At 38.7% G+C, this 23,249-nt stretch overlaps 1 protein-coding gene across 1 annotated transcript; it reads right to left on the reverse strand.

Annotated features, from left to right (window-relative positions):
* Nucleotides 1–78: 78 nt before the first annotated feature.
* On the reverse strand, nt 79–22,709 carry CKAP2 (cytoskeleton associated protein 2). The gene is made up of 9 exons (XM_043892031.1): nt 22,551–22,709; nt 21,410–21,494; nt 9,842–9,920; nt 8,865–9,724; nt 7,986–8,190; nt 6,387–6,557; nt 4,401–4,470; nt 2,487–2,742; nt 79–2,007 (listed from the first exon to the last, which is right to left on the reverse strand). Exons 1-9 carry the CDS (start codon nt 22,618–22,620, stop codon nt 1,752–1,754), a joined length of 2,052 nt encoding a protein of 683 aa, XP_043747966.1. The 5' UTR covers nt 22,621–22,709; the 3' UTR covers nt 79–1,751.
* Nucleotides 22,710–23,249: the final 540 nt, after the last annotated feature.

Here is a 23,249-nt window from a genome sequence, read left to right on the forward strand (position 1 = left end):
CATTTATATAAAGTATGAAAAAAAGAATAAGGTAAAAGTTTTGATAAATAGATTAATTTTTCAAAAGGAAACACACCATTAAACACACACTGTTTTTAATTAGTGTTGAAAAACCTAAAGTCCGGTCTGACTGTAATGTATTTCAAAGGCAAGCATTCGGAGAAGGAAATGGCAACCCACTCCAGTATCCTTGCCTGGAGAATTCCATGGACAGAGGAACCTGGTGGGCTACAGTCCATGGGGTCACAAAGAATTGGACAAGACTGAGTGACTAACACACTTTGAAACTGATTATAGATACTATGATGAAAACAACCTGGACCAGATGGTTTACACTGTAACTGAAGTTGGAGCGGACTTTATGCAGAATGCTACTGAGACACTGAGGCCCTCTGTGCTCAGGGTCACTGACTGTGTGGGCCAAGAAGTCATGACAATGCAGAGACCTTTCAAGTGCACGTGCTTCTGCTGTCCCTCCTCTGGGCAAGAGGTCAGAGAATGAAAGTCTAATCCATTGTTTCTTCCTGATCCAACTCTCCACCACATGGTTGTGCTCTTTCCAAAACCTCGGAGATGGGGATTGTCACTGGCTCTGACAAATCAGTATGTAAGAAGATTTGGGGAAGGGGGAAATTTAATTAATTAATTTAATTAATTCACCTAAGGAAAATAAAAAAAAACAACAACAAAGGCAAGCATTCACTTATTCACTGTGCTTAAATTGCATTTTGTATTTGTTGACAGAAATATCATTCCAATATCATTATATATTTTACTTTATTGTATACATATTAGATACATAGTTAAAAGGAATAAAAATCCTACTCTCTAGAACATGAGACAATAAATAGAACAAAGATTGGCACTATTATATAAACGGAATTCATGAACATAAATAGGTAATGTGATTTTTAACTATATTCATACTATGCAGTTTTAAAACTAATCTTTTACAATGACCAAATCCTTACTTGAAACTGTAGGGTTGATAAAGGATATATGCCACTTAAGTATTAGTTTGGAGACTTACAAAAGTTTTAGTGGTGGTATTTATGTGTGAAAAGAGTCCTACTACTGTGTATGATTATCATGTTTTAGGAGACATGATTTAACAGTGAAGTGTTTATATTAACATTACAAGGAAGAAATCAGTTTTAAGTTATTAGTTATTTTAGAAATACTACTTAAACTACAATGACATTTATGAAATAGTATATATTCCTTCTCTAATTCCATTTTAATAGTCTATATAAACTGTTACCAAACGAAGCGATGGGGTTAAAAACTTTTTAGCATTTTACATAGTCAAGTTAGAAAAGGAACTTAAGAAAGGAACTCAGATTTAAAGTTCCAAAGACCCATCAGCTTTGGCATGTTTTCTTTCTTACCACAAATCATTTTCTCTTAGAAATGGAGTAGTTAACTATCCTTCTTATGACCTTGGCTATAATAAAAAAGAAAGAGGTCAAGAGACCACAGATGCAGAGTCACTGGCCCTGATGGAGAGTGGCAGCGAACAACCAGGGACACGGAGACCACAGAACTGGGTGACAAAGGAAGCTAACTGTCTTAACAAATTACCTAGTTCAGAGAAAAGCTCAGTCTGTTGAGATCAACAAGGTAGGATTAACTTTCTGCCGTGAATACTTAGGTACTTGGCAACTCCTGACCTAAACGACATACAGAACCACAACCAATCAACCAGCCAACCACTCTTGGAATATAATATAACCCCACTCCTTATCAGAACCTCACTCCTCTTCTGTCGGGTCAGGCTCCGAGAACATGCCGCACAGGGCTGTGTTGGGGCGGCACACGAAAGCATCAGTTTCACGGCCCAACTCTGTTAATTGTTCCAATGAAGACACGCAAGGATAATGGTCTTTTAACATATCTGGCAATTTAGAAGTCTTCTCTTGAAGACGTCGAGAACGTCTAACTGGTGTTAGAAACTTTAGCTCTTTATATGCTGAATTTGTTTCATCAAACTGCATCTTCTTTTTTACACTAAAAAAGAAAGACCCACAAAATTATTCCCATTTTCACTTCATACTTTTATACTAAACATTTATCCATGTGACTTGTCCTACAGAAAGAGGGCCTGCCAGCTCCCTGAAGTCAGGAACTTTTTCATTTCTCCATTTGTTGTTTGTTACAACTTGTACACACTAGATACTTGAATACCTATAGAATTGGCTAATTGTTCAATTTCCAAACCCAGTGATATTAGTAACACACAGAAATTAAAGTTTTTCTTTTTTAAAATGGTAATATTTAGGAAAAAGCAAAGCAAGTACAGGAATGTTCCAATTTCCAATGTACAATTCCAATGTTCCAATTTCCAATGTACAGAAATGTTCCAATCACATTTTGTTTGAAATCTTTCTATTAACAAATAGTTCTAATCGGGAGCTTAAGGATTTCAAAATACCACATGCACGATCCCTAAGCACAAAACAAGAGCACATTACATTTTAAAAGTTTACCTTTGCAAGTATGGCGTAGTGGACACATTATATTTAATTAAGCAACCTGCCCTAGTGTTTGTACTTGGGGTTTTAACATCACTGGTTGGGTCTTTTACTTCGTCATTTTGCTCTTTTTCACAATCTTGAAACACCACATTTCTAGGATGCTTATTTTCCATTTCCAGTTTTTCTGATTCTCGATCAACATCTGTATCATCAGTGTGGGCTTCTTGGATTTCTTCTTTGGTTGCACAAGTCTCCTCAATATTTTCTCCTACGGAGAGATTTATAGATGAAGCTTTTGTTTGAATATAAAGAACAAATTCAGAAGACAAGGTTATTTACAGTTAGCCAAATTTGCAAAATCAAAGAACCACACTGCCATCTTGTAACCATTTACTTTTTCTAAGCAGATACTGCTAACAATTATTTAACAAATATCTAATATCTCCTATGTGTCACGGATTCAGAAATGAATACCAAAAGGCAATCATCCCCACCCTTTAAGAAGTTCACATTCTGTGGAAGAGACATGCTTTAAAATAATTATGTGGAAAATGCTATACATGAGGTTAAAAAAACAAAGGGTCACAAGAACCCAAACAAAGAAATAACTGAGTTTGCTTGAGGGACAGGGAGATGGCAAAGGAAGGCTTCACAAATGACATTTCCATGGGGTCTTGAAAAATGAGTACAAGACAGAAGGAAGACAATCTTGGTACGAGCTTAAATATGATCCACTAAGACAAAATTAAAGGGCAAGCATGCTTAGAATATATAAATTTTTTTAAATTGCAGTATAATTGACATATAATATTTGTTTCAAGTACACAATATAATGATTTAATATTTGTATATATTGTAAAATGATGATCACAATACATTGTGAAATGATTAACATCTGTCCCCACACAGAGTTACAAATCTTTTTCCTTGTGATGAGGACTTCTAAGGTTTACTCTCTCAACAACTTTCAAATATGCAATACAGTGTTATTACTTCAGATACCACACTGTGCTTTGCATCCCCAGGACTTATTTATTTTATAACTGGTAGTTTGTATCTTTTGACCTCCCTTCACCCATTTCAATGGGTTGGGCTATTCTTAGACCTTCCTCTGCCTTTGGTTTGTGATATACTAGTCTTTCCTGGTTTTCCTTCTGTCACCCTGATCATTCCCTCTTACGTGTGTGTGTATTAGTTGCTCAGTCATGTCCGATTCTTTGCGAACCCACAGACTGTAGCCTGTCAGACTCCTCTGTCCATGGGATTCTCCAGACAAGAATGTTGGTGTGGGTTGCCATCTCCTTCTCCAGGGGATCTTCCTGACCCAGGGATCAAACCCAGGTCTCTGCACGGCAGGCAGATTCTTTACCATCTGAGCCACCAGGGAAGCCCATTCCCTCTTAAGCTCCTTCATTAAATACAGCCATTAAGATCAGATCATATACATCTCCTGTATGTCCCACTGGTACTTTTAACAGCAACCATAAATAGAAATATTCTCTGTTGAACTAAAAAATCTTTATAGAGATCATCTAGTCAAAAAAGTGAAAGTATTAGTCATGTCCAACTCTTTGCAACCCCATGGACTGTAACCTGCCAGGCTTCTGTCCACGGGATTCTCCAGGCAAGAATACTGGAGTGGATTGCCATTCCCTACTCCAGGAAACCTTCCTGACCAAGACAGGAAAAGGCTTAGAGAGGTAAGGTAACTTTCACAGATACATGATAACGATTTTGAACCAGATCTCCTAGTTAAGAATTATTTACACTATGTAGAGTCAATGAATTTCGCAGATAAGTCAACAGGAGTATGAGGAAAGAACCAACTTAAATATTTTAAAAAGTTTAAAAGATAAAAATAATTCAGAAAAGAAATTTAAAATTAAATCACAATTCACCTGAAGGAAACAAAAGAAACTAACTTACCAAATTTAAGTTTTTCTTGACTCTTCATTGTCAGAATTTCAACAATTGTATGTCGCATCTCTTCAATGGGCTTAATTTTTTTTTAATGAAGAAAGCAGACCCATATAAGTTTTATATTCTTAGACATTAACTAGGTTATCCAAGTAGAAAATATTAAATCCAGTGATTAAATTACATATTTTAAAAGAAAGCAATGGTTCTTAGACCATTTTTCTCAGAATTCTTGCTACTCAAGTTGAAAAACATGACTATCTTTTCCAAATAAAAATAAACTTAAAGAAAAGAAAGTGAAGTCGCTCAGTCATGTCCGACTCTTTGCGACCCCATGGACTGTAACCCACCAGGCTTCTCTGTCCATGGGATTCTCTAGGCAAGAATACTTGAGTGGGTTGCCATTTCCTTCTCTGGGGGATTTTCCCAACCCAGGGATCCCACATTGCAGGCAGACACTTTACCCTCTGAGCCACCAGGGTTAAGGGATAGAATTTTATCAATTTAAAAAATTTCCCTGTTAATTTTTCTTAACCCTATGGTAACTATTACTGCTTGCTTGACAGGAATAAAATGAATGAACAAGTAGCAAATTAAGACTATTAATATCTATCAAAGAGCTGATTATATTGTTTACTCTAAATTGTATTACTTTATTCCTTTTCTCCTTCATTCCAGCCCATGGTTATATTTTTGTTTCACATGCTATTAAATGCATCTTTGAAGAGTTCAAGGTTGATTAGTCTAACATTTCATTCATTCAAAAATTCAGCAGTTCAGTAACTATGCATTAAATGTCATATAGTGTAAGTACTTACTATATTCCCTTGAACCACAATGCCTGCTAATGGAGTATATTCAAAGTATGATACAAAAGGGAAGTTCAGGGTCACATTCTTAATTTTTGAACTTAGTCCTAAAGGACTCACCCATCAGGTGTTCAGTTTTCTTGTCCAATTTTGATCCCTGTTCCCCAACTTCTGCTCTGGTCTCACATCTCTCTCTTGACTGCTTTCTCTATGAATGCCTGGCTCTAGTTTTGCATCCTAGCTATACTGTCATAAACACCATTAAGTAACGTCCCTTCTGGCTCAATGAAGTAGGGACCTAACATTCTCTTCCAGGTGAAGTTCGGTGGAATACAATTATCCTTCAGCAAAGTGTCTTACACATTTAGAGAGAATACCTGCTAAATATATTATATGTTAATTCAGGTGAAAGATCAAATAGTATTTGTTGGCTTTGCTGATACTAAAGGATATAGACCTTTCTTAAGGAAAGGCTGAAAAAGCAAAGTTTTTAAAAACTCTGTAAACAATTTCCAAGAATGCATTTCTGAGAAACTTGGCCAAAAGGAAATACATTTAGGAATATCTGCCCATAAAAACAAAATAAACAACCAAATAAAAACTCAAGATATGACTTATTCTATGCCCCAGGGCTTTTTTGTAGCAGCACAATGGGAAGAGGTAACAGATATGATATTAAACCACTATGGTGCTAATGTCAGAGAAATTAGTTGATTGCCATTTTCTATGTGACTGGACCAAACATATGGCATATAAATGTGAGTCCATAAAGATAAAAAGTGAGAGTTCTCTGGTAAGAGAGCTTGCTAACATTTTTAAAAGTTAATTTAATTCCATTTGCTTTCTATTAAATACTTTTTAATACCGAAAATTCAGTCTTTCAGTAGATTTCTCCACTAGACGATGTCCAAAATGACATGCTGTGGTAAACTATTTCTCCCATCACATTTTAGGAAATGCATATTTCAGCTTATATCCATTTTCTAAGGTCTGACTATCCCTAGTACATGAGCAAGTTTTAGAAGGGAGAAAAACAGCCTCTATAATATGTAATTCTGTAGTCTTTAAACATTCATTACTGCCGCATAAATAAGCAAAATTGTATCAAGTTATATGGTGATGTGTTCCAAAATAATTCTGAATTATTTACACTGAAATAATAATGACCCATAAGTTATCATCTCACCTGAGCTCCTGCCAGAATGGCCTTCTCATAGATTGCGATAATATTTTCAATAGGACTTGTGAGTGATTCAATATGTGCAAGGCATATCCAATATTTAACAAGCTTTTTGGCATCAGGAATATTTTTAATCAGGTCGTTTAGTGTAACTAATACTTCTTCTTTTGGACACCCCTAAAACAGCAAGAAATAAAGTGAGTGATGCTGTTTAGTCTACAAACTATGAACAATTAAGTAAGCCTACTACAATCAGGATCAGTGATAAAGAGAAAAAAAGGTTGGTAGAAAATTATTCATATAATAGTCACCATTGTTTTCCTTACTCCAAACTTATTCTGAATGGTTAGCAAGAAGTAGGTCAGTCAAGAGTTAGAAAAAAGAAACACTAGTTGAGAAAAAATAAGTAAAAAAAGTGACTAACACGCTACTCAGTCTTTATGTTTACCCTCTTGTATGCTATGGAATTCTATTTGTTGATGTATGTACATACACACTTCTTTCCGCCTGTGCCTGGTCTCAGTTGTGGCTTGCAGGATCTTCTTGTTGAAGCAAGTGGGATCCAGTTCCCCGAGCAGAGATGGAACCCAGGTTCCCTACCATTGGGAGCGCAGAGTCCTAGCCACTGGACCACCAGGGGAGTCCCTATTTGTTATTACTTTATTTATAATTTTTTAACCTACCAAATGCTTATGGAAACAGCTCGCTAGTTTTTTTTTTTTCCTGATTATCTTTGTCAGGTTTTGATAGTAAGATTAAAAAAATGAATCTGTAATGGCTTATATAATTAACAGCTATAAATAGGTAAATAGTAGGGCAGAAAATTCCACAGTATCAATAAAAAACCCCAGTAGAGTAGATAGGAATAGAATCAGTTTCCCTGACCATAATTTTCACTGGCTGTCAGAACTACAAAAAGTTTACAGATATTCATAAAGACTAGAGAAAGGTTTGAAATCACACTCTGTATTCATCACTCTTGCTATGTTTAGACACCAGTGAGTGACCAAAGCAAGATTAAGGAAAAGTCAGGAGGAAAAAATACACACACACACACTCTGAAGTTGATTATCATTCCCATAAAATTCTGGTCCAAATCATTAAATTCTACAGTTCAAGACCATGTTGGTTTAGAGTAATGGGATTTGGTTTGCAAATATTTTAGTTAAATTTAATCTGTGATAATAATTTGTGCTGCTAGTCTTTGGTAAAGTATAGAAGGAGTAGAAAAAATAATTTGTAAATACGTTGACTGAATGTAAAAAACAGAAGTATCAGAGCAAATACCCACCCCCAGTCCACTCTATATTAATATCTTAGAGAAATACAATATTTATAAACTCAGTGGAAAAAAATCTAAGAATCCCTTTGATACATTTATAGGAACTCAATTAGAATGTAGCCCATTAAAGGCTAAAGAGAAACAATCTCACAATTAAGTCTCCATGACACTGATGACACATTAATTGGTCAAAAAAGACTGATGATATAATTTAATGAGATAACACTGAAGAAGGTAATTTGTAAGCTATAAACTTAATTTGTAAGCTATTAAGCTATAAGCTATAAAGCTATAAGCAAATATAAGATAAACACTCTATCTACCTCATTAATCAGCTTCAGGCATTCAGAAAATGTCTTGTTTACTTTTTCAGTAAACAGTCGTTGCTCATCTTCTTCTGCCATGGTAGTCCAGAAGGATCCAACAGGTTGTTCATCTTGTGTTTCAGGCTCAGGCCGGGTAACTGCTGAGCTTGGAGGCCGTTTCAGAATTCTTCCTTTGCCAGCTTTCCACTCACTCAGACGAGCTCTACAGTTAGAAGCAGTATATAAACATTACTGTGACACTGATGACAGAACTCTGTCAAACACAGTGAAAGCTGAACACTTCCAGTCTTTAATTCTACACTAGTGGCACATATATAGTTCACCTGTTTGAAGATAAAGAGGGAACATATCAATGTTAACTATATGCGCCAAGACCCCAAGAATGCATTTTTAAATGGAGAGGTTATAAAACATTTCCCAATTTCATTAACCATTTTACCTTTGATTACATAAAACAACCTAATTAAACCTGTTTTGGTTTGGTTTTAGTTGCTAAGTCACATCCGACTCTTTTGCGACCCCATGGACTGTAGCCCACCGGGCTCCTCTGTCCATGGGATTACCCTGGCAAGAATATTGGAGTGGGTTGCAATTTCCTTCTGCAGGGTTTCTTCCCAACCCAGGGATCAAACCTGTGTCTTCTGCATTGCAGGTGGATTCTTCACCACTGAGTCACCAGGTAAGCCCAATCAAACATACTCAAGTATAGTAACTTAGGATATACTGTTCCACAATATAAATAGCCTTAGGCTGATCTGCATATGAAGAGAATCCATGTACAAAAACCTCAAATACTCTAGTATCAAGGAAATGATAAGCCGAATTCACAAATGGTACTCTACTGAAAACTGAGCTAATAAAATTACATCTACTTACTTTCTCTCTTCCGCAGTTTCTTTGGGCCGAGTCCATCTACTGTCGACAGCTGCTTTCACCGTAGTGTGTCTGCGCTGGTCAGTGCTTTTTGACTTTTCTATCAGTTTAGTATTAGAAGATGAAGCAGGCCTGGCTACCATTTCAGCTGTCATGCTTTTTGATAGTGTCTTATTTCCTTTTGTGTCCTGTGAAGAACTGGTCTTGATGCCAGATGAAACTGTATTTAACTCTTTCTCTCGAGGCCCCTTCCGGACTGTAACATTGGCAGACATCCTGCTGCTGCCCTGTTTCATGGCGTCCTGGGTTTCACTGTGCTGACTTCTAATAGGAGGTCGCACAAGGTGTCGGATATGAGATGTAGTGTTTGCAAATTTAGTGGCAGTTGTCATATGTGAGGCTCTATCACTTTTTACTGTTATGCTGCTGACGTCTCCAGGCTGAGGCTTTGTGGCTTTAGAGACAGTCGCTGGAAGTTTCTTGGTTGTTGTAGAACTGTCATCTTTGACTTGCAGTGGTTTTCTAAAGGAATTAATCTTAGACTGAACAATTTGTCCACGATATGCTCCAAGCACAGGTTTCTTGGGCACGTTAGCATCGTGCTTTGGTTTTTCTGTAATCACTGTTTTTTTCTTACTGTTGTTTTTAAGGTGAAATGTTTGGCTTAATGTTCTATGCTGACTTTGGGGGTCATCTTTAACTGGTAACAATGGCAGAGTTTGATTATTATCCTCAGAATTAGGTGGATCCGTAGCTATAGTTGAATTGGTTAATTCATTAGAAGGTTTTAAAGGAATACAGTTTTTTTCCACTGTTAAATTATTTTTGATCCCGGTAGGTCTACCAACATTCTCTTTATCAGCCTAGAAGAGTTATTTAAGACAAATCAGTATTTTAGAATTCCTTTCTTTCAAAAAGAGTTTAGGGAAAAAACCTTTAGGGATGAGGGAAAAGGGATGGAGAACTACTCCGTATCTTACCATTTTTGTCTTTATTTTCAGAACTTTTTTCCCTTCTTGGATCTGGCCTTCAGATGTCCTGACTCTCTGATCTCCATCACTTAAAGAAAAGAAAAGAAAATCCACATGCTTTTAGATAATGCTTCCTTTTTGAGGGGAGGTATAGGAGGATATAACCACTCCCCGACTTGATAGTTCTAAATTGAGGCAAGAACTGAGCTGAGGTTGACTTGTCCTAAGCAAAACTTTTCTTTATTGTAGGGTGATTTAAAGCATAAACAACATAGCTAGGAAAAGTAAAGATATTTTCTTACAAGATCTTAAACCCTCCCCCCATAGTCTCATTCTAAACCATTCTCTAGTTGTTCAAATAAGTCTTCAAAAATATTTGTTAAGCAACACTTTCTTTGGTTAGTTTTAAGTACCTGGTACCAGACTTACCTTGGAAAAAAACAGCTCTCCCAAAAGAAATCCAAAAATTTTCAAACACACAATTAATTTATTAATTAATGTGGATTTTAGTTTCTAGATGGCACTGCATTTAGACTATACATCCCAAGCAAAAGGTTCTTCAAGAATTAAACCTAGGAACAAGATGGCGGATGAGTAGGTGGACGTGGAGTCTCTCTCCACGGATACATCAGGAATACACCCTCAGACATAGAAGTGCATGCAGAACACCAGTTGAGAGCGGACAGGAGTACCTGACCAGCAGAAAAGGATATACAGACCCACGCAAAACTCGGTAGGACAAAGGAGCTAGAGGGAAAAATAGGAGTGTTAGTTAGGACTGGGCCTGCCCTAGGCGGATGGGGGAACTGAAACAGGGGTCTGATCCCCACACTGGGGCAGTTGTCTGAGTCAGAGGAGAAACATTTAAGGCTGAGAGTCAAACAGCTGATCTGTGGCAGCCTAAATGGAATGAGAATCAGACAGTCCTTAGCGCAGCCATACGTACCCTGGACAGGGATGTAATCCCCTGGAAGGTGCAGTGGCTGGGAGCTGGAGTTTAGGGATTGTGGAGCAATCCCAGGGCAAGGGCTGCTGTTGACTGCAGAGAGATGGATCGAGGGGATGTGAGGGAGGAGACTGGTGGGAAATGCCTGTGGAGGGAAGCCAGGCAGCTATGGATGCAAGGCGATACTGCTGAGTCACACGTAGGGGGTGGACCCATCACCATAGCCTCTCTCCCACCACGTGCCAGCACTGGCCGCTGAACAATAGAGAGGCTGGCCCATCAAACACCTGATGCACTGACCTACCAGAGTAGGACCCCACCCAGGGTGCTCATTTAAGTGACTGATGCGCCCAAGTACAGAGTAGGCAACCACCCAGAGGACCCCAGCCAGGGGTCCTCTCTATGTGCCTGATGCACGGAACAACAGAGAAGGGCCCCAGGCAAGGGAGCCCTCTAAGCCTGAACGCGCAGAGCTGCAGAGAAAGACTGGCCAAAGAAGCCTTCTGATCGCCAGCTCCGAGAGGCCTGAGAAAAGACTGTGATAGGGCCCCAACTCCTGCGACAGAGGCAGCCCGTGTCCCTGCACACTTGGCACCACCAGGGTTCCCCAAGTCAAGCAGCTGCGCCACCTTCACGCTCAACTCTCACTGGGGCAGAGCTGCCACAGGCAAAAAAGCCTTGCATCTTTGCGCACAGGGTTGCTTTGGTAGCGTCCAACTCCTCAACCCTGTAGACTGTGGCCTGCCAGGCTTCTGTCAGGGAGGGGTTCTCCAGGCAAGAATACTGAAGTGTATTGGCCAGTGCAGGTGGCATACCCTTCTAGAGCACGGTATTTCCTGCTGCCCTGGCCACCAACTCCCGAGTACCTGGTGCTGTCAGAACCCCTGCGACCTAAGCAGCTGCACCACCTCCACACCTGGCCCTCACGGGGGCAAACCCAAGTCCTCCAGGGCAGCCTCAGGAGCAAACCCCAGTGGACGACCCACATGCAGAGGTGGAGATAAAACCACAATTGAAACCCAGGGGCAGTGTGGCTAAGAAGAAGACCCAAAACCTTCCCACCAGCTGTATAGCTGCAGATTATATCAACACGATTAAAAAAAAAAAAAATTCACACGATCAATTATGTAGACTCTATCTACAGAATATATAAAAGGTCACTGAGAGCTCCCACAAAAGAAAATGCACTAGCTGTGGACACTGGAGGTAGGAACACAGAGGAGTAGGAGCAGGTTGTTATAAACCTCTGCCTCTATTTTGGGCTTTTGCAGTTCTAGAGTTTCCTTTTTTTTTCTTTTCTCTTTAAAAAAATTTTAAACCTTTATTATTTTTCCTACATTTATTCCTTTGTTGGCTTTTTCTACTGTTCTTTCTTCCTTGCAGTTAATCTTTAATGTATATAAATCTTCTCTATCTACCTCTATTTAACTTTGCATATCTATTCTTTCTTTCTTTTCCTCTCAACATATTTGTTAGTTTTATTTTCATTACTTTATTCCCCAATTGGCACCTTGCTTTAGTTTTGTTTTCCAGTTTGTGATTTAGTTAGTTTTGCTCTGGTAGATATAATTTTTGGTTTCCTTTGTTTGCAGGGTCAATCTACTGTACTTTATTTTTGTTGGACTGTTTTGATTTTGCTTATGGGTGTATATGTGTATATGCAGTCACACTTTTAATTTTTATTATTGTTATAAACCTCTGCCTTTGCATTAGGCTTTTGCAATTCTGTTGAGTTTTCCTTTTTTTTCCCTTTCTTCTTTCCTCTTTTTTTCTTCTGTTTTTTTTTTTTTTTTCTCTTTTTTATAATTTTAACTTAAAAATTTTTTAAACCTATTATATTTTCCTACATTTATTTCTTTGCTTGCCTTTCCTACTGTTCTTTTCTCTTGCAATTAATCTTTAATAGATATAAATCTTCCTCAAATACCTCTATTTAACTTTGTATATCTATTCTTTCTTTTCTTTTCTCTCAACATATTTGTTAGTTTTGCTTTCATTGCTTTATTACCCACTTGACACCTTGCTTTAGTTTTGTTTTCCAGTTTCTGCTTTAGTTAGTTTTGTTCTTAACTGGTAAATATAATTTTTGATTTCCTTTGTTCGCTGGGTCAATCTATTGTACTTTACTTTTGTTGGACTATTTTGACTTTGCTCACGGCTGTATATGTATATTCCATTATTGTAATTATTATTTGACTGATTTTGTAACTGCCATTTGTCTGGGGTTCATCTTTGGTTTCTTGTTTTTGGATATTTGTTTTAATCTCACTTAATGCCATAACAAACCACTTGTATAATCTTTGATCCTGACCAGAGATCCAACCCCGAGCCTTTGGAGTGGTAGCACTGACCCAAAGACCCTAGACTACCAGAGAGCTAACCCTAGGGGGTATCAAATAGTGAGAACTCACACAAAGGAAACCACCTGAATACAATTGCCGGCATCACCCAACCACCAGTAGCACACTATGCAGGAGGCCTCATCTAAACAACAAACAAAACAAAAATACAAACCCAATATCAGCAGACAGGATTACCACCTCACTCAGCCTTGCCCATCAGAGGAAAAACAAAGACTCAGCACAAATCTCACCCTTTTAGAAGCTTACATAAACCACTGGACCAACCTTAAGAAGGGCAGAAACCAAAATGAAGAAAGAATTTAACCTTGAAGCCTGGGAAAAGGAGACCTCAAACACAATGAGTTAAAAAAAATAACGAAAAGGCAGAGAAATACTACACAAATAAAGGAACAAACCAGAAACACAGAAGTCCAAATAAATTAAGAGGAAATAGGCAAGCTACATGAAAAAGAATTCAGAATAATGATAGTAAAGATAATCAAAAAACAAAATGGAGAAAATGCAAGAATCAATTAACAAAGACCTAGAAGAATTAAAGAATAAACATACAGAGACAAACAACACAATTACTGAAATTAAAAATACTCTAGAAGGAATCTATAGCAGAATATAGGAAGCAGAAGAACAAATCAGTGAACTAGAAGATAAAATGATGGAAATAACTTCTGAAAAGAACTGATAGTCTCAGAGACCTCTGGGACAATATCAAACGCACAAACATTCAAATTGTACGGGTCCCAGAAGAAGAGAAAAAGAAAGGGTATGAGAAAATTTTTGAAGAGATTATAGTTGAAAATTTCCCCAACGTGGAAAAAGAAATAGTCAATGACATAAAGAGTCCCATACAGGATAAACCCAAGGAGGAACATGCCAAGACACATACTAATTAAACTAACAAAGACTAAACACAAAGAAAAACTATTAAAAGCAGCAAGGGACAGGCAACAAGTAACATACAAAGGAAACCCCATATGCTTAACAGCTGATCTTTCAGCAGAAATTCTGCAGGCCAGAAGGGAATGCAGGATATATTTAAAGTACTGAAAGGGAAAAAGAAAAATCTACAACCAAGATTACTGTACCTGGCAAGGATCTCATTCAAAATTGATGGAGAAATAAAGTTTCTCAGACAAGCAAAAGTTAAGAGAATTCAGTACCACCAAACCAGCTTTACAACAAATGTTACAGGGGCTTATATAGTCAAGAAATACAAGAGAAAGAAAAAGATCTACAAAATCAACCCCAAACAATTAAGAAATGGCAATAGGAACATATGTATCAATAATTACTTTAAATGTAAATGGATTAAATGCTTCAACCAAAAGACATAGACTGGCTGAATGGATAAAAAAACAAGACCCATACAAATGCTGTCTACAAGAAACCCACGTCAGACCTAAAGACACATATAGACTGAAAGTGAGGGGATGGGAAAATATATTCCATGCAAATGGGAAGCAAAAGAAAGCTGGAGTAGCAATCTTCATATTAGACAAAACAGACCTTAAAATAAAGAATATTACAAGAGATAAGGAAGAACACTGCATAATGATCAAGGGATCAGTCCAAAAGGAAGACATAACAATTGTAAATATCTATGCACCCAACGCCGGGTTCGATCCTTGGGTTGGGAAGATCCCTTGGAGAAGGAAATGGGAGCCCACTCCAGTACTCTTGCCTGGAAAATCCCATGGACGAAGAAGCCTGGTAGGCTACTGTCCATGGGGTCGCAAAGAGTTGGACACGACTGAGCAACTTCATGCACCCAACACAGGAGCACCTCAGTACATAAGAAACACTAACAGACACAAAAGGAGAAATGGACAGTAACACAATAATAGTAGGAGACTTTAACACCCCACTCACACCAATGGACAGATCATTAAAACAGAAAATGAATAAGAAAACAGAAGTCTTAAATGATACATTACATGAGATGGATCTCATTACAAACACATGGAGATTAAACAACACATTTCTAAATAACCAACAGGTTCCTGAAGAAATCAAAAATGGAAATCAAAAAATTTCTAGAAACAAATGACAATGAAAACACAACAAGTCAAAACCTATGGGAGTAGCTTTTGCTGCAGTTCTAAGAGGGAAGTTTATAGCAATACAGTCCTACCTCAAGAAATAAGAAAAACATTGAATATAGACAACCTGACTTTACACCTAAAACAACTGGAAAAAGAAGAACAAAAAACCCCAAAAATTAGTAGAAGGAAAGAAACATAAAGATACAAGCAGAAATAAATGAAAAAGAAATGAAAGAAACAACAGTAAATATTAATAAAACTAAAAGCTGGTTCTTTGAGAAGATAAAATTGACAAGTCTTTAGCCAGACTCATCAAGAAAAAAAGAGAAGAATCAAATCAACACAATTAGAAATGAAAAAGGAGAGGTTACAACAGACAATGCAGAAATACAAAGGATTATAAGAGACTATTATGAACAACAATATGGCAATAAAATAGATAACCTGGAAGAAATGGACAGATTCTTAGAAAAGTTCAATCTTCCAGGACTGAACCAGGAAGAAACAGAAATTATGAACAACCCAATTACAAGCACTGAAATTGAAACTGTGATCAAAAATCTTCCAAAAAACAAAAGCCCAGGACCAGACGGCTTCACAGGAGAATTCTATCAAACATTCTGAGAAGAGCTAATGCCTATCCTTCTAAAACTCTTGCAAAAAATTGCAGAGGAAGGAACACTTCCAAACTCATTCTATGAGGCCACCATCACCCTGATACCAAAACCAGACAAAGACAACACACACAAAAAAAACTACAGGCCAATATCAATGATGAACACAGATGCACAAATCCTCAACAAAATTTTAGCAAATAGAATTTGGCAACACATCAAAAACTCATATACCATGATCAAGTTGGGTTTATTCCAGGAGTGCAAGGATTCTTCAATATACGCAAATCAATCAGTATGATACACCATATTAACAAACTGAAAGATGAAAACCATATGATAATCTCAATAGATGCAGAAAAAGCCTTTGAAAAAAATTCAGCACCCATTTATGATTAAAATTCTTCAAAAAATAGGCATAGAAGGAACCTACCTCAACATAGTAAAGGCCATATATGATAAGCCTACAGCAAGCATTATTCTAATGGTGAAAAACTGAAAGCATTCCCCCTAAGATCAGGAACAAGACAAGGGTGTCCACTGTCACCATTATTATTCAACATAGTTCTGGAAGTCCTAGCTACAGCAGTCAGAGAAAAAAAAGAAATAAAAGGAATCCAGATCAGAAAAGAAGAAGTAAAGCTCTCACTGTTTGCAGATGACATGATACTGTACATAGAAAACCTTAAGGATAGTATCAGAAAATGACTAGAGTTAATCAGTGAATTTAGCAAAGTTGCAGGTACAAAATCAATACACAGAAGTCACTTGCATTTCTATACATTAACAATGAAAAATCAGACAGAGAAATTAAGGAATCGATCCCATTCACCACTGCAACAAAAAGAATTAAATATCTAGGAATAAACTTACATAAGGAGACAAAAGAACTGTACATAGAAAATTATAAGACACTGATGAAAGAAATCAAAGATGACATAAACAGATGGAGAGATACTCCATGTTCCTGGGTAGGAAGAATCAATATTGTGAAAATGACTATACCACCAAATGCAATCTACAGATTCAATGTGATTCCTATCAAATTACCAATGACATTTTTCACAGAACTAGAAAAAAAAATTTCACAATTCATATGGAAACACAAAAGACCCCAAATAGCCAAAGCAGTCTTGAGAAAGAAGAATGGAGCTGGAGGAATCAACCTTCCTGACTTCAGATTATACTACAAAGCTACAGTCATCAAGACTGTATGGTACTGGCATGAAAACAGAAATATAGACCAGTGGAACAACACAGAAAGCCCAGAAATAAACCCAAGCACCTATGGGTACCTTATTTTTGACAAAGAAGGCAAGAATATACAGTGGGGAAAGACAGCCTCTTTAATAAATGGTGCTGGGAAAACTGGACAGCTACATGTAAAAGAATGAAATTAGAACACTTCCTAACACCATACACAAAGATAAACTCAAGGCAAAACACTCTCCGACATAAATCACAGCAAGATCCTCTATGACCCACCTCCCAGAATATTGGAAATAAAAGCAAAACTAAACAAATGGGATCTAATGAAACTTAAAAGCTTTTGCACTACAAAGGAAACTATAAGTAAGGTGAAAAGACAGCCATCAGATTGGGAGAAAATAATAGCAAATGAAGAAACAGACAAAGGATTAATCTCAAAAATATACAAGCAACTCCTGCAGCTCAATTCCAGAAAAATAAATGACCCAATCAAAAAATGGGCCAGAGAACTAAACAGACATTTCTCCAAAGAAGACATACAGATGGCTAACAAACACATGAAAAGGTGCTCAACATCACTCATTATTAGAGAAATGCAAATCAAAACCACAATGAGGTACCATTACACACCAGTCAGGATGGCTGCTATCCAAAAGTCTACAAGCAATAAATGCTGGAGAGGGTGTGGAGAAAAGGGAACCCTCTTACACTGTTGGTGGGAATGCAAACTAGTACAGCCACTATGGAAAACAGTGTGGAGATTCCTTAAAAAACTGGAAATAGAACTGCCATATGACCCAGCAATACCACTTCTGGGCATACACACTGAGGAAACCAGATCTGAAAGAGACACGTGCACCCCAATGTTCATCGCAGCACTATTTATAATAGCCAGGACATGGAAGCAACCTAGATGCCCATCAGCAGATGAATGGATAAGGAAGCTGTGGTACATATACACCATGGAATATTACTCAGCCGTCAAAAAGAATTCATTTGAACCAGTCCTAATGAGATGGATGAAACTGGAGCCCCTTATACAGAGTGAAGTAAGCCAGAAAGATAAAGAACATTACAGCATACTAACACATATATATGGAATTTAGAAAGATGGTAACGATAACCCTATATGCAAAACAGAAAAAGAGACACAGAAATACAGAACAGACTTTTGAACTCTGTGGGAGAAGGTGAGGGTGGAATGTTTCAAAAGAACAGCATGTATACTATCTACGGTGAAACAGATCACCAGCCCAGGTGGGATGCATGAGACAAGTGCTCGGGCCTGGTACACTGGGAAGACCCAGAGGAATCGGGTGGAGAGGGAGGTGGGAGGGGGGATCGGGATGGGGAATAAGTGTAAATCTATGGCTGATTCATATCAATGTATGACAAAACCCACTGAAATGTTGTGAAGTAATTAGCCTCCAACTAATAAAAAAATTAAAAAAAAAAAAAGATAAACTCAAAATGGATTAAAGACCTAAATTAAGATCAGAAACTATAAAACTTTTAGAGGAAAACATAGAATACTTGATGACATAAATCAAAGCAAGATCCTCTTTCACTCACCTCCTAGGGTAAAGGAAATAAAAACAAAAGTAAACAAGTGGGACCTGATTAAACTTAAAAGCTTTTGCACAGCAAAGGAAACTATAAGCAAGGTGAAAAGACAACCCTCAGAATGGGAGAAAATAATAGCAAATGAAACAACTGACAAAGGATTAATTTCCAAAATATACAAGCAAGTCATACAACTCAATACCAGAAAAACAAACAACCCAATCAAAAAGTGGGAAAAAGACCTAAACAGAAATTTCTCCAAAGAAGACATACAGATGGCTAACAAACACATGAAAAGATGCTCAACATCGCTCATTATTAGAGAAAAGCAAATCAAAACTACAATGAGATATAGCCTCCCACCAGTCAGAATGGCCATCATCAAAAAGTCTACGAACAATAAACGCTGGAGAGGGTGTGGAGAAAAGGGAATGCTCTTGCACTGTTGGTGTGAATGTAAATTGATACAGCCACTATGGAAGACAGTATGGAGATTCCTTAAAAAACTAGGAAGAAAACCACCATATGACCCAGCAATCCCACTCGTAGGCATACACCCTGAGGAAACCAAAATTGAAAAAGACACATGTATCCCATTGTTCACTGCAGCACTATTTACAATAGCTAGAACATGGAAGCACCTAGATGTCCATGAATGGATAAAGAAGTTGTAGTACATACACACAATAGAATATTACTCAGCCATGAAATGGAACGCATTTGAGTCAGTTCTGATGAGGTGGATGAACTGAACCTATTATACAGAGTGAAGTGAGTCAGAAAGAGAAAGATAAATATCGTATTCCAACGCACATATACAGAATCTAGAAAAATGGTACTGAAGAATTTATTTACAGGGCAGCAATGGGGCTTCCCTAGTGGCTCAGAGGGTAAAACATCTGCCTCCAATGTGGGAGACCTGGGTTCAATCCCTGCGTTGGGAAGATCCCCTGGAGAAGGAACTGGCAACCCACTCCAGTTTTCTTGCCTGGAGAATCCCACAGACAGAGGAGCCTGGTAGGCTATAGTCCATGGGGTCGCAAAGAGGAGGACACAACTGACCGATCTCACTAACGGAGACATAGCGAATAGACTTATGGACATGGGGAGAGGGGAGGAGAGGGTTAGATGTATGGAAGTAACATGGAAACTTACAGTAGCATATGTAAAAGACAGCCAATGGGAATTTGCTGTATGGCTCAGGAAGCTCAAACAGGGGCTCTGTATCAACCGAGAGGGGTGGGATGCGGAGGGAGGTTTCAAAAGGGAGGGGATATATGTGTACCTGTGGCTGATTCATGTTGGGGTTTGACAGAAAACAACAAAATTCTGTAAAGCAATTATCTTTCAAAAAAAAAAAAAAAAAGAATTAAACCCAAACTTCTTTTTACAGATACAGGCTAGTTAGTACAGGCCATGAGACTCTCTTAGCGAGTGATTTCGTATTCTGTGAACAAAGTGGGGGGAAAAAAGGGTCAGTTGGACATGCCTTTGATTCTAAGTCAGATTTCAACTTTAGAGATATAAAAAAGGTGAACTAAAGGTATATTTTAGGGTCAACAGAGGTTGAGAGCTCTATAGTTGAGTTTAGAATGTTCTTTTCTTCCCATTGTGTATAAGAGTACTCTAAACCCCATAACCCAGTTGGATTCCTTATTTAAATAAGTAGTTGAGAGTCACAGTCACATTTGAATTAATGTTCTTTCTCTGCTTTCCCTCTATTAATTTCATTCCACCTCAAGGTTTTAAATAAATACCATCTACACACAGACAACTCGCAAGTTCTTATCTCTAGTCCAATTCTCACCCCTGAACTTCACACACATCACTGTTTGGCATCTCCACTTAGATGTCTTCTTGCTACCTCAAACTTATTATGGTCAAACAGAGCTCTGGATTCTCCCACTCCTCACTCAGGCTTCCCATCTCAATATATAGGATCACCATCCACCCAGTTATTCAAATCAAAAGTCTAGGATCATCTTTTTGTCTTGAACAAAAAAATTGGGATTTGTGAAAGAAAATGTTTATTATAAAGAAACTAATTAATATAAAAAATTTTTTAAAATTTTTATTTGGGAACAATGCCAAACTTATATAAAGTTGCAAAATTATAAATAATTTAAAGAATATCCATACATTCTTTACCCAGATTTGCCTTTTGTTAACATTTTATCCCATTTGCAATATCATTTGCACTCTTTCTGAACATGTCTATGTGTAGAATATATACAACTTTTTACCTGAATCTTTCAAATTAAGTTATATATATAATGGCTCTTTACCACTAAATGCTTTGATGTTTATTTCCTAAAAACAGGGATTTTATATACTCACAGAACAGTTATCAAATTCATAAGTTTACCTTGATTTACCACCTTATTGTTCACAGTTGAAAACTGATCTAATAATGTCCTTCACAGTATTTCCTTTTCCACTATCAAACACAGTATAATGGTCAGGTATTGAACTTAGTTGTCATATTTCTTTAGACTCCTTTAACCTGGACATTCAGGATCATCTCTGACTCTATTTTTTCTTTTATATCCCACAGCTAATCCATCACCAAGTCCTGCCAGCTCTATCTCCTAAATATAAGCATAAGTTTCCACCCTGGAGAAGGATATGAAGCATTCATCAAGAGAAACTATATCAATAAATACAGTACCTATTATAAAAAAATGCAAATTAAAATACTGGATTAAATAAAAGGTTATTAAAATTCATTTCTTCTTTAAAAATGTGGCTACTAGAAAATTTTACATTACACATGTGGTTCACATTACATCTTTACTGGACAGCTCTAATTTGACATAAGTGAATTGAAAAACATTTGATCTCACCTGAGTAACATCTGATTTTCCTGTTTGTATGCAAAGGAAGTTTTTCTTTTTAACAGCTGCTCCTTGAGTTTTTGTCTTCTTTGCTCTAAATAACAAAAGAGCTACAGGTCAGCATCATATACAATAACATCAAATAAAATATTGATTAAAAAAACATACTGATTTAACTTCGAAAAATATTCTACTTGAGATCACATATTGTCTATAACCGAAAATTTCCCATTTCAGTACTGCCTTTGAGAAATAATCATATTTTTAAATGACTGTTGCTATAACTAGTCCCCATAACCACTCTGAACAAGAATAACATTCCCTACTGTCCGAAAGTGAAAAGTCTGGAGAGCATCACTGTCGACATACAGCTCCTGAAAGCCAAGTGTCAAGAGCTAAACGGTAGAGATGAGACACCTGACTCCAAGTTCTAATTTACCAGAAGTGGGTGAGAATTTGTTTTCCTATCCATAGGCCAAGAAATAGCTATTATTTCTGAAGACCTGGATCACTCGAGATTTCTCTGAACTCGAAGGCAACATGCGTTCAATCTGAAGCATCAGATGCGCACACCCTTCGCTCCAGAAATGAACTCCCGACTCGGGATGCGGGAGTGGGCAACTCTAGATTTCTCTTAACTCGAAGGCAACATTCCTTGAATCTGAAGCATCAAAAGTGCACACTTTTCGCTGCAGAAATGAACTCCCGACTCGGGAGGCGGGAGGGCCCTGCGCAGGCGCAATCCTCTCCCCGGGCGGACGCGGCCCCGCCCCGCCCCCACCGGCCCGGGAGCCTCGCATACTCGCTTCTACCCTGCCCCGGGCTAAACGGATTCTCTCACCTGAGACGCGTCTCCCCCACCAGCCGGTCACGACCGCACGCAAGGAGCTCAACCCGTACACTAACATCGCACAGCGGGCACCACTCCGATTGTCCAGTTCATAAACGCCGAGAACGCGGCCGCGAAAGGCCGAGCACCCCGTGCGGGCTTCTCACACAACCGTGCCGGGTTTGGGAGCGGGGGAAGCCGGTCTGCGGCCCCGCGGCCCTGACGGCCTTGCCCGAGCCTTCCCGCCCCCGTGGCCGCCCCGGCCCCTCAGGCAAACGATCCGCGTCGGGCTCGCGCCGCTCCCGCCACGGTGGGCCTCACCTCTGAACGCGGACTGGGCCCTCTGACTCGGGTTCAGCTGCAGGTCCTGGGGGATGGCTGGGGTGCTCATCGCAGCTCGGGGCAGCGGGGTACGCGTCTCCGGCGTAGAGTCCCTGCGGACGCCGCCGCTGTTGTCTGCCTCTGGGCGCGCGGGGCTCTGCCTTAGACAGCGCGGCCGCCCATTGGTGCTCGGCGTGAATTGAACGAGCCAATGGGCGCGGAGGGGCGTGGCCTGAGCTACGGTTGCAGAGGCGGGGCTTGCGGCTCTCGACTTCGGTTAGGACCGCTCTGGACTGAGTCCGTGGGTTTTCAAACCTAAACAGCGTGCATGGGGTTGGGCTTGGGCTTGGACTTGGCCATGTGAGAGGAGTCGGCCTGCTACGTCTCTGCTCAGTAGCAGATAGAGCTCTTCTTTAGACGCTCACACTGCATTGAGGAAGGCAGAGGAGAAAAGTGTTGTCTGGTGTGTTTACTGAGGGTTGTAAGTGTCCACTGCTGTACCCAGAGCGTGTGTATTTCCCTTTCACAAATATTCATTGCCGCATCACCACCCTGAAGTGGGAAGTTATCAGGCTCAGTAGTTACATGTCCACGTTGGCACAGATTGCAAAGAGGAACTGAAATGAGGGTCTACTCTTCCTGCAATGCAAGAGACGCAGGTTCCATCCCTGAGAAGATTCCCTGGAGAAGGAAATGGCA

The sequence above is a fragment of the Cervus elaphus genome, chromosome 30, assembly GCF_910594005.1.
Source record: "Cervus elaphus chromosome 30, mCerEla1.1, whole genome shotgun sequence".
NCBI lineage: Eukaryota > Metazoa > Chordata > Mammalia > Artiodactyla > Cervidae > Cervus > Cervus elaphus.